The sequence below is a fragment of the Hippopotamus amphibius genome, chromosome 4 (genome assembly GCF_030028045.1).
Source record: "Hippopotamus amphibius kiboko isolate mHipAmp2 chromosome 4, mHipAmp2.hap2, whole genome shotgun sequence".
NCBI lineage: Eukaryota > Metazoa > Chordata > Mammalia > Artiodactyla > Hippopotamidae > Hippopotamus > Hippopotamus amphibius.
In genome coordinates this window covers 70,017,367-70,029,812 of record NC_080189.1, presented here as the reverse complement: position 1 = coordinate 70,029,812, position 12,446 = coordinate 70,017,367, and the positions used below count along the sequence as shown (strand labels likewise).

Here is a 12,446-nt window from a genome sequence, read left to right as displayed (position 1 = left end):
CCTAGACTGGTAACCACTGGGAGAATGTTGCTTTGGAGCAATGGCTTGAGAAACGGGAATGGACCTTCAGGAAGTTCAAAGGTGGTGATGGGCAGGATTCCAAACGTCTTCTCACTTGTGAGTTCTCTCAACCAGGCCATTCCTGCCCCCATCGTCCCAGGAGGGGACCTGCCCAAGCCTGTCCAGCAAATGAAGCTTTATTTGAAGGGTTGCACACACACACAGAAAGTTACTTTCCACTCACATATCTATTTCACAATGAGGAGAGCATGAACTGGCTAGAAATGCCCAAGCCTAGCCTGGGACTTCATGAGACACAGTACACTGATAAGATGGGACTGCATTCCCATATTTTAAAGGACTGGATTACACAAACTCAAATTGAGAGAGAGGGAGAGAGAGACAGACAGACAGACCAGTGTAGAATTACAAACTTTTGAGTATACTTATTAAAAAGGCTTAAACATACAGAGAATCATTCATTTGCATTCATTTATTAAACATTCATCTAGCTGGTACTGGCCAATAGGAATGCAGAGGGGACCAATCAAAAGAGATACATAGACGAGATGCACAGTACTCACTTTCTAGCAGGTGGAGGTTTGACCCAAGCACTGCACAAAAAATTCTGGCAGTGTGAGTTAAGAAGTCATGGTCTCCAGCATGTTAAAATACATCACATGATGAATCTGAGTTGCAGTTGTGTTTATTAATGTTTTAATAATTAAATGTGTGTTGTGTTTTTGTTTTCTTAACTTATAATGGATATCCATGAGTCATGGAACACTTTGAAATCTGAAGAACTAAACCTAGACCCTCATCAAACACCCTGATAAGGCTCTGAGATGTTATGCCGCTTGCCTGAGGCCAGGCATTCCATTCTAACCTTGGTGACACAGCAGAGATCAAAAGAGAAAACTCAGGCCCTACTCAGGGCCAGAACCCATCAACTGCCTCCTCGCAGTGCACTTCTCCAAAGAACCAACCCAAGCTGCTGGGTAACCCATGTATGTGATGCCTGACGGCAGCTTCTTCATTAGTTGCCTCATGAATTTTATGGTTTGGAGTTAGAGAGTGAAGCATAAATATTCATTTTTAACATCTAGTTCAGCACTTGGATAAACTGAATTAGCATATGTTACCTCCAAAATGCCAAATAGTTCGCCGTGGGGTTCCAGAAAGGAAAAAAAACATTTGTCCTTAGCGAGAGGATTTAACAGAAATCCTGCCTCTTACGGACATGTAAATAGTAGGAAATTTATGGCTCCACAGTTTCTGTACTACAGGAGCCACTTCTCAACTTGTTTCCTGCCGAAGGCCAACGCTAACGTAAACACCATCTTCATACTCCTCCACGCCGATGTGGCATCCTTTCCTCTAGCCGGCAGCTTCCTCTGTACCAGCAACATGGGTTTCTCCTTCCTGTTTACAATAACCCCATTCTATTACCTCGTATACTGAGAAAAACATGTCATGTTCTCTTTTCTTTCTTGGAAATGATCACAAATCCAGCAAGCCATTGAGGTTGGTATGAAAAGCATTAAAGTCTTTTGTGTGGATATGCAAAAAAGAAGAGGATGACAGTAGAATATTATAGTATGTTATAAAACTGCACGCCCCATAGTGGCTTATGATATAATCTCCATAGTGCCAAGAGTTAATATTCCTTACTATTACTCACCTCTGGCCAGTGGTTTTCTTGAGATTTATTTAGAAGTCCTCAAAATAACAGGACATTCACAATTTTTTTTTTAATTATTTTTTTGGGGGTACACCAGGTTCAATCATCTGTTTTTATACACATATCCCCCACAATTATTTTTTGAAAGTCCTCATCTAACATAAAAATAAGTTGAATATGAAAAGAGGAAACATAATTCTACATCTCCCACAAATTTGTTAGTATTGTTTTCCTACTAATATATTATTTCCATAGTTAAGAGAATTAAAGATAACAAAACAAAAAACACCAAAAGATACACCTGAAATTAAAAAACCAAAAAAGAACAATGACAGCATTGTCTCTGGCTTTTGCCAAAAGAATGGTTCATTCAGGGAGTTACCTAAACCTTTTATTTTCAAAGCAGTTTACAAATATGACTATCAGAATATTTTTTTGGCACTCTTCACTCAACACGTGCCAAATTTAGAACAGGCCAAATTATTCCAGTTGGCAAAAGATACTTGCTGAAGAGACCCACGGCCCCAATACAGACATCTGAGTGAGTTAAGAACAAAAAGTATTCTTGCGTATACTGCTGATATCGGTATACTGCAGATTTTAAAAATTTTGAAATTCTTCTAAATTATCATGTGTTTTTTTTCCCCTAAGAGATACAGACGAAAAATGCTGTGGAAATTCTTAATGACAACAACAATACGCATAAAAATGATTCACATTAATCTGATTATTGAATCCCCAAGTTATATCTCTCAGGTTTAACTATTTCAGCCATGGCTTTATTCCATTCATCAATAAAAGCAGGAAAAAAAAAATCCGAAGAGTCCAATTGGAAAAAAAAGTCAAACTGAGAGAATAAAATTCCTTTAAGGCACTGTATAGATAAACACAGTTTCATGGATCATACTTTATTTGCAAAATACATTTCACAATTCCCTACTCATTATTTTCTAGCTGTATTGGCTATTGATATTCTAGCTATTTTGGACAATTTCAGATCAATTTGTATTCAAGGGCAAAATATCCTAATAAGTATATGATTTTTTCTTCCATGGTTTCTTTTTATGTCCATTATTAACTTTGCTGCTACCACCAATTCTGAAGACACTACTTTATAATTTTCAGTTTAGGCTTAAACGTGATGTCATAAGCTACTTGAGAGCAAGAACAAACCTAGTGTGCTTTAAAATATAATCTACCACTTCTACGGTTTTAAAAAAGTTGACATATTGAGGAAGACGTACCTTTGAATGAAAAAATTTCTAGTTCCGAAACAGTTGGCCAGAAAATTACAGCCAATATTTATTTTATAAATATTTATAATACGTTATAATATTTTATGGCATTGTTTTCTTGGGGGTTATTTTCCCTGGAATGGTCTCCAATTTCTGCTTCGCCTGCCCAAATTCACCAATCCTTCCAGATACTGTTCAGAATCTCACTTTCTCAGGTCCAGAATGCTCTGCCCATTCTGGAAACTGCACTTGTGACTGTACTGCTCCAGCTGGGGACTGGAGAAGGCTGTGGGGGGAGGGGTCGGGTAAAACGTGCTAGGCAGAAATGGGTGGATTCGGTAAAACGTGCTAGGATTCGGGTAAAATGTGCTAGGCAGAAATGGGTGGAGGAGGGCATTCTGGGAGCAGGAAGCCGGTGGGTGGGTAGGGGAGTAACCACATTGTTCACATCAGAGCTGGAAGACTGGAAGGAGCCAGACAGCCACTTGAACAGGCAAAGGGAAGTTTTCGAAGGGGTCTAACCTGTGGGCTGACAGAGGCAGGCTGGGGCTTTTGGATGATGACCTTACTCCCTAGGGGTTCAGGGGCTGGCTGCTCTCCTAGAGGATAGCGGAAGCCTCTTGAGGACAAAGATCATGTCTTATCATTTGGGATTTGCTGAAAACAACAGATGTACACCAAGATCCTTCTTATTAATATAAATAAAAGTTAATTCTGAGACAGAATTACTAGAATTATATCTTTTATGAAAGTCTCCCTTGAAAAATTAATCTCTTCCAAAATGTAGGAAGATGGGCTTATGGCAAATACTAATGTCTATACAATTTTACTCTAAAATGATTTAACTAGGCCTGTAATTGTGTTATCCATCTTTTTCTCAACTGTAAAAACAGGTAGAGTTGGCTGAAAAAATAACAATTTCTATATGACATTTTCGAGTTCACAGGGTATCCTCAAGGATCCTTGAAGTCACCCTGTAAGTTTGGTTAGTATTCCCGTTTTATATATGAAGAAAGTGAAAGCAAGAGAGATTGCCTTGGAAAAGCCATCTCATCACCGCGTCTTGGTTTTCCCACTCTAATTCTCAGAGCTATGGCTGTGCTTGGCTGTCTCCCAGGGCTCATCCATAATCATTTCCTACCAGGTCAGAAGAGGCTACTTAATGGGACTGCTTTACTCCAAATCAACAGGCCAGGAAGAGATTTTACTCAGAGGATGATGAATGTAGTTTTAGGGGTGCTTTGTCTGCTGGGTCTTTCTAACACAACCCTGCAAAAGATAACCAAATAACAAGAGCTAAAAACACCAATTTTCTAGCTTAAATATATTCACTGGGAAGGCGAATGCTACCTTTTCCCTTCTGAAACAGAAATAGCTTTCTATTTTTAATTACTGGAACTGTTTTTACTATACTCAGAGATAAGAGGCACCAGCCTAGAGTTTTAAATTCCATAGTGACATAGCTAATATAAATATATATGAGTTGAAGTTGGATATATACTCATGTGTGCTTCAACATTACCTGGCAATGAGATTGGATTGGCTACAATGCCCTTAGATGTTGTGAAGGCTTGGCTTTGAAGCTTAATTAAATATTCTTTAAAAACCCTTCAAACAAAATCTGGGAAGACATGTTATAAATGATACAAAAATAATTCCATGTTGGCCTCTGGAAACATTAACATTTCATAAGTCTGAAACATCATAAAAGAAATGTAAACATCAAGACACACAAGTTACAAAGTTTTAAGAATTCAGAAAGTAGGTGTCAAAGTAAGCATTTAGTTAAGCAAACCCTGAGGGAGGACCTGGCAGGCACACCTGAATGTGGTCCTCATTTTCCTACATTGAGATACTTACTCTAACTACACTGATATTCTCATGACATTACCAAAGTACCCCTTTTTTGGAAATGCCTTCTGACTTGGTTTATGAGACAAAGAAGAAAATCAGTGTCTCCACTTCATTCATATCTTGATTTTCTCAGTCAAACTAAATATACTGGCACCCCTCATTTAGACTTGTCTGCAAACTACTTCGTCAGGGTCCAAAAAAGACGCAGATTAGCTGTCAGTAGGATATTCATAAGCCTGTGACACAGCGCTGAGATATGCCACCTACCTTTTCATTTTGTGAAGTTAAAATGTGATGAACAGTTTATGGAAATGCATTGTTCACAAGACAGTCTTTTGCAATTTAGGTGTAACTGTTTTAATATTGAATGGATAACTGCATGAGCTAAACTCCAAGCAAAGGGAAAGAGCATTTGTATCCATATAGCTTTCTCATTTTTTTGTTCGTTTGTTTAAACTGCAACAACAGTTTCTTAGGGGCTGTAATACCTCCAAATCTTCCTTTTTAAAACTTCATTATGGAAAACCTCAAACATATCAAAACCAGAGGGAACAATCTAATGAAGTCAATATACTCATTGCCCATCTTCGACCCTTAACAACATGGTAAATTTTGTCTCAATATTCTTAATCAGTCCCTGACCCCTCACCGTCACAAAATTATATTCAGCAAGTCTTAGATGTCCTATCATTCCCTCCTTAAATAATTCAGTACATATCTCTAAAAGATAAGGGAATCTTTTAAACATATAAACACAATATTAGTTTCAGACCTCAAAGAAAATAAAATTCCTTGACATTATCAAATATCCACTCGGTCAAGAAATGTACCTAAGAAAAGAAAGTCAAATGTCAAGGAAAACATTATGCCAAAAGTTACAACAGTCAGAAGTGAGCTGTTCCCCTGCAGTTCTCTTAAAAGCACAGAGACGGAGGTCAAGGGCTTCAAAGAGGGAGTCCAGGAATGGTTTGCAAAATTTGTAATGTGCATATGAACAATTTTTCTTTTCTTGGTTGATAGCATTCATCAGAACGTCAAGCAGCTTGAGACCGAAAACATTTAAAGACCTTTTGCCCTTGGTTATGACTGTGTGCTTAGTGCCACATCACCTCACAGTGCCAGGAAGGATTAGTCAAGTAGGGAAACAAATCCACCTAAAATAACTTAGAGATCAAACTGAATTCAACTCAGCATGTACTAAGTACACACTAGGTGTGGGTCACAACCTTGAGAAGCAAAGGTAAACTAATCCTAGTTACTTTATCGTCTAGAAGGAGAAGGAGCCAAATACATGAACAAAAACTGAACTAGAATGTCATGGAAAAGGTGCCCGCCTTAGGTTATTTTCATAGGCTCCAGATGAAGAAGCAAAGATGTTAATTTAGGGGTGCGGAGCGGGGGGCAGGGGGGCAGTGGAGACCAGGGCTCATAAGATAGGAGAAAATTAGAGCATGTCAGCAACTGTACCAGCAACTCCTGAGGAAAGACTGTCCTTATCCCCATTGCTGAGGGACAGGAATAAACGTGTTTACTAGGGCCTGTATTCCCTTCCTGGATGGGGTGGGAGAGGTGACCATGAAAGTATCTTGAAAGTTGACACTTCATCAGATCTGGGAAGGAGAGAAAGACTCAGTAAAGAGGGAAGGGAGGTCATTCCAGGAAGAGAAAAGCAGGAACAAAGGGGTGGAAATTACCGGCCTGTTAGGGAATCAGCAGTGAGGTGACCTTAGAGCAGAGTATGTGGGAGGGGCTGGCTGACTGGAAATGCCGGCTGGGACCAGAAGTTGGAGCCTCCCAGACCAAACCTGGGCCTCTATTTTGTGGCTGGTGGAGAAGAACCGGAAGCAGGAGACCAGAGCCTCTATTCTGCGGTCGGTGGAGAGCCACTGACATGTTTTAAGTGAATCAGTTCTGTCTTAACAAAGTATGTCTCATCCACGGGTGGATGATGGGTGCTCTATTGGTTGTGGTGACTTGAATGAACTGGATGGGAAGCAGGTAACTTAGGAATCCACTGCAACAGGCCAAGAGAGGTCCAGGGTGGTAGCAGCAGAAAAAGGGATGAAGGGGACACACACAAAAATTCCAGACATTTCAGAAATCATTATTTTCTAAAAGGAGAAGAAAAAAACAGAGGCCAAAGCATCATATAAATCCTAGTACATAGTGTGGAACTGTGTGTTAGTACACTCTCATGTCTGTTAAAAAAAAAAAATTGAAAGTATATACATAAGCTATAAACACATACACTTTCTCAGGAAGGGTATCAGAAAAATAGACACCATGGGTTGTAAGGCATGGAGTAGAAACTGGGGAAAGAGGTGGGAGAGTCTTTTGCACCTTTGGCATGCTGAACCACATAAACGTGTTATCTATTAGCTAAAGAATATATAATTTCCCCTTCACTGCCAGCCACATAGATAGAGAATAATGAAAAGAGAAAAAGGTTTGGAGACAGATCTAGGTTCCAGTTTTGGCTCTGATACTTCCTAACTGTGAGGCTGTGGGCAAATTAACTTCTTTCTGTTTCTGTCCTCTTACTTTCAGAAATAGGGGTAATACTGGCTAATTCCTAGGTCGCTACAACAATGATTAAACTAATCCTATACAAAGCATCTGGTAGAATATTTGGCATGGACTAAGGACCCAGTAAGTAGTGGCTATTTTATTACCAACAAAACTTCTTTAATGTGAATACATTCTTAATACAAAAAAAGTTCCTCGATCTAGCCTAAGGTAAGTAAGCTCATTAGCTAATCTTATTCCTACATTAAATATTAAACTGTACAAAACGATTAATGTAATCCATCTGAAGAACACTATCCATTACATATCTGTTTCTAGAAATTTAAACCTAACATATTACTTATACGCATTTCTAGGCAGATGTTTGCTTTTTTACGTTAAATGTCACTGACTCTAGATTTACTAGATGTATTCTCAGAGGACTAAATATCAACGAGGGGCTATAAGCTATAAGGCACCAGGAAAATAGATAATAAGTTGCTATCCTCGAGGAACTGACAACCTCAGTGAGACAAACAGGTGTGACCTTCAAGTAACCATGGCCCCAATTTGGCACAAGAGATGGAAATACTGGCAATGAAGCAGCCAATTCTGTAACATCCCTTGTAAGATGTTAAGTCACACGGTAAGCGAAGGTTACTCCGCAAGCATTTTCTTAGGTTTGTGGGTTTCTTCTTCATGATGCTGTAACTGTGGCAATAGCAGCATTCTAAGTGTTACAAAAGATGGGTCACTCAAAAGCCTTACTACTTGTTTGAACAGTCACATCATTATTAAAGCATTCCCAAACAAAAGTGTCTTTGTTGTACATTGAGATGAATAATTTCAAACCATTTTCATGTGAGATGTTCTGGCTCAGATCTGCCCCAGCCTGTAAAGCTGTGAAGATGAAGCCTTAGACAAAAAAACATCTGGGACTTGGGGAAAAAAAATTTGTTAAAGGCAGGAAATAATGATGAACATCTTCCAGGATTTCAGAAGTGTTAGTGAATGCTTCCAAGAAATGAAGGCGTAACGCCAGAGGAAAATACATTTCACTTCATATATGGCACAGTGGGGAGAAGGAGGGGGGGGATGCTTAACAACAACAACAACAAAAACATAATTATTCAGATATTTCTCTTTGAAACAGACACATCTTGGCAGAAACATTAATACTAGACTGCAGAGAAACAAGAGTAAATACTAATTTCTAAACAAGCTTTCACTGATGCTGTAAATAGGTTATGGATATGCACCCGGGAGGAATGTCTGGCTTCATATGAGCAAGCAAGTCCTGTTTCTGAGCCACAGGAGGGTGCACACTCGTATTTATCCCCTAGCTTCCTATAGTGAAAGCCTGAGGCTACATATTACAGTTGAATGAAGCTTGGATTAAGAGGCTAATCTAATGCTATATATAGACAGCAACACCAATTTAATCTCCGCCCCTTCTCCCTCCCCTCCCTATTTCCATAAATCTCAAGATCTGAGTTATAAAGAGACTGGAAACTCTAGCAGAGAGAAGAGGCCCTTCCTCCCCCCTAACTCCCGGCTGTCTCTCATAAACGAAGTATTAGTGCAAGTGTAAATTGCTTCCAAACATCGTTAACGGGCACCACAGAGCGATCAGATCAGCTTTTCTTCTACAGCTCCTACAGAGGCCAGAGGAAATGACAAGTGGGGGTTGGGGGGTGGGGAGGGTAGGTTGCCAAAAGAGAACTACCTTCTCCAGAGACTATTCTCACATGCGTTCACCTCGCTCGTAATGAGGAGCTCTCCCCTCCACTCCATCCCCAGTCCACAGCCTTAACCCTGGCTTCCCCGGGAGTTACCTCTGGCGGTGCCACGCACGAGACGAAGTGCACCCGCCACTTCCCACCGCGTGGCCGGCCCCTGCCTGCTCTCGGTCTCCCGGGACCGCCAAATGTGGCGAGTCGCGGGTCTTCGCTCCAGGTCACTGATACGCAGTATAAGCGATGGTAATGGGGTGGTGGGGAAGCTTCCCCATCGGGAGGCAGGAAGCCGCCCCAGCAGGCACATGCTTCCTCCGGGCCAGCTCCGGCCGGGGGGGGAAGCTCCCGGTGGGGCTCTGGCTCCGGTTGTCGAAGGCTCCCCGTCTCCCCTCTGCCCTACCTGGGTTGCTTCTCACCTGTCCGAGGAGGTAGCGGCGACGCGCGAGGCTGGGGGCTGCGGCGACTCCGGCAGCGGCGGTGGCAGCGGCGGCAGCGGTGGCGGCAGACAATGGAGGAGTGAAGGACAGACACATTGACATAGACACACGGAGCTCGGCGCAGCCCCGCCTCCCACGCCGCCCCGCCTCCCAGCCCGCCTCCCCCCCGCCCCGGCCCGGGACGCTCCACTCCAGGGGAAACGAAGGGGGGTGTATAGCGAGAACCAGGAAGATGCACGCCCGTAGCAGAAACTGCCGAACACAGAAATTCCAGAAAGAAAATTTAAATATTGTGTGTCCCTAAACAGCTGAGCCGGAAAGGATGGAGGTGGGAAACGTGTGAGAGGCATTTTATTCCCTCCCCCCTCTGATTTTCTCCATTTGGTCGTTCCTTCCCAGGCTGCTCCAATGGGAGCGTCTCTCCACCGCCTCTTGCAGCTCCTCCTCCCAGCCGGGCCAATTACGCGCGGGGGGCGGAGACTACCGCTGGGCCTGCGGAGACCGCCCCCCCGGTTCGCCCGAGCTCGCCTGCTGCTCGCCAGCCCCCGCGCAAGGAGGAGAGGATTCGCACGCTTCCGCGGTTGGCTACTTAGTGTCCCCAGCCTCAAGTTGCCTAACCCTGCGGCTGGCGTTCCTCATACAGATACGTCGTTTCTTTTGAATACTCCCAAAGAAACAGAATAGCCGTCAAGCTGGCGGAAGCAATGGTTCACATAATGAAAGGCGAGCTGGCCCAGGAGGAGAAGGAGCTGCTGGAAGTCATCGGAAAAGGTGTGGGTGCTGCGCTGCTGCGGGGACGCTGCCTGCCCGGCCCGGGAGGGGAGGGGGGGCGTGGCGGAGCCCGGGCGGCGCCCCCGGCCTGGCTGACGGTGCGCTGCGGTTTTGCAAGGTTGACATCCCACCACCGGGAAACAGCACTCCTCCCTTTGGTCTGGGCCCGGTTGCGGGGGCGCAGAGGAGGGGGAGGGAGAAGCGCAGCTGGGACGAGAGCGGAGGTTGCAGACGTTCGTCCCCGAAACCAGCTGTTGGAAGGGTGCACGTGTCCAGGCTCCGTCTCGGGTGATAATGAGCGACCCGGGGTGGGGCCTCAGCATGTGCATTCTTCAAAACTTACAAGGTGATTTTGACCACAGTCCGTCTCTGGGCGAGAGGGGCCTGGAAGTTTCGGGTTCTTAGACCGGTGTCTATAGGGCCGTTTCGACTTCCGGAGGCCGATAGATCTGGATCCCTTGGCTGTCCCCGCCCCCGCTTGGGGGGGTGAAGGGAGCTCCTACGGAGAAGGGTTCTTTATAAGGGCACAAAACGAGGTCTGTAATTTGCCGCCCTGAGGCTTCTGAGTCCAGGGCCTCCCTGGCTTCCTTCCAGAAGCCCCCGGCCGCCGCAGGAACTCGCAGAAAAGCGAGGAGGTTGGGGAGGCGTCCACACCGCTCTGCGCACTTCGCAGGGCTGCGATCTTCTAATCGCGCTCTTCCACGCCTTCCCTTCCATACTCCCAACGCGAGTCCCCCTTCCGCCGCTCGGGGTCCTAGGGAGGGAGACGAAGGCCCCGGGGAAGAGCCAGAAGCCATGTTTTCCCCTCAGTCCCCCAGTGGACGTCCCCAAAGAGTTACCTGTTAAGTCCCGTTACCTGGCAAGTGATGACAGCATGACTACATGGCTTCTGCACTGTCACTGCGCGGGGATACGGATGCGTGGGAACTGCGGGCATTGTTCGTGTGGCTGTTAAAAGCTCAAGAATGAGCTTGCCCTCGAACGACAGAGAGGCCAGTCATTGCAAGTTAAAAGCTTCCCAATTTCCAGTCTTTGGTTTTTCTAAGTAGCCTGGCTGAGATCTGGACCTACAGAGAGTGAGGCAGATTTATTCTATATACTGACTAGGAAAGTCTGAACGTAAAGGAGAGAAAAATCGGATTGGAACGCAACAGGTGCTGATGAGCTGAGCTCACCCCATCTGATCTCAACAGTTTTAACTCAGTCACAGCTGTACATTTGCTATGATGTGTTCTTTGCCTAGAATTGTGGGCCTTGGAGTTGGTGCAGATTGTTTGTTCTGCACGGTTCTCACTGACCTATTTGGCACTGCAGTCTTTCTCTTCTGCCTGTCTCTGGTTAATTTCTCCGTGCCTTTGGTGGCCTTGCGATTTAGCTCAGCAACCATGTGAGTCACAGCTCTGTGCCAGGTACAATGCTGGGCAAAAAAGGAGACAAAGGATCAACTTACAGTCCGCCCGGGATACAAATTCTGTTTTTGGCAGTCCAGAGCTATCAACCTTTCTCAAAAGTGTAAACAAGTGAGCAGTTTCATAAAGTGGGTCGCTGAAAGGGGCAGGTGGTGTATGTGGGGGCGGAGGGGGGGAATCCTTGGATACATTACTAGATGTCCCGCTAGTTTTTATTTTTAAACATTAAATGAAAGAATTAATGTGAACTTAGCCTGGTTAGCCTGTGATTTTTTTTCTGGGCCCACATCGTGCAACAAATTACATAGTGTTTCACCTATTTAATTGGTCCAAGCTGAGGAGAAAAGAGGTGAGATGGGCTTAGTATGGGATGCAGTCTTGTCAAGTTAAAGTCTGTGGAATATTACCATACTCTTAAAAAAAAAAAGTAATGGGAAATAAGACAAAATAACAACCGTATCCAACCGTTACTGTTATTTTGGGCCTGGCATAGTTCCTAGCACTTTACATGTATCCATGCATTTAATCTTGATAAGCTAGGAATTACTTTTAAGCTACAACATTATGAGAGACAGTATGAGATGGTAGTTAACCTTTCAGGTCTGATTTGGAATCCTACCTCATTCATTTGCTGGTGACTTGGCCTTGGACAAGTTACTGTTTCTGAGCTTTAGGCTCTCCATGTGAAAAATGGTATCCAATGAGTTAGTATGAGTAATGTATTTAAAATACTGTATTGGCTGTTGTTATGGTAAATATGGTAGTCTCTACTTGATAGACAAGAAACCAAGGAACTGAGAAGTTAAATAGCTTGACCA

At 43.8% G+C, this 12,446-nt stretch overlaps 2 protein-coding genes across 3 annotated transcripts in view; one reads left to right on the top strand and one right to left on the bottom strand.

The window, feature by feature from the left end:
- BZW2 (basic leucine zipper and W2 domains 2) overlaps positions 1-9,570 on the bottom strand; it is a 54,976-nt gene extending 45,406 nt beyond the window's left edge. The window contains exon 1 of the mRNA XM_057730479.1: positions 9,428-9,570. The gene's annotated coding sequence lies outside the window, so the exon portion shown is untranslated. The remainder of the gene's footprint in view (positions 1-9,427) is intronic.
- A 360-nt stretch (positions 9,571-9,930) lies between these two features.
- The window catches only part of ANKMY2 (ankyrin repeat and MYND domain containing 2), a 36,272-nt gene continuing 33,756 nt past the window's right edge, over positions 9,931-12,446 (top strand). The window contains exon 1 of one of the 2 annotated variants that reach the window (XM_057730475.1): positions 9,931-10,219. In XM_057730475.1, the coding sequence (XP_057586458.1) occupies positions 10,153-10,219 (67 nt within the window). In that variant the 5' untranslated portion in view covers positions 9,931-10,152. The remainder of the gene's footprint in view (positions 10,220-12,446) is intronic. The other variant, XM_057730476.1, reaches the window with a different exon arrangement.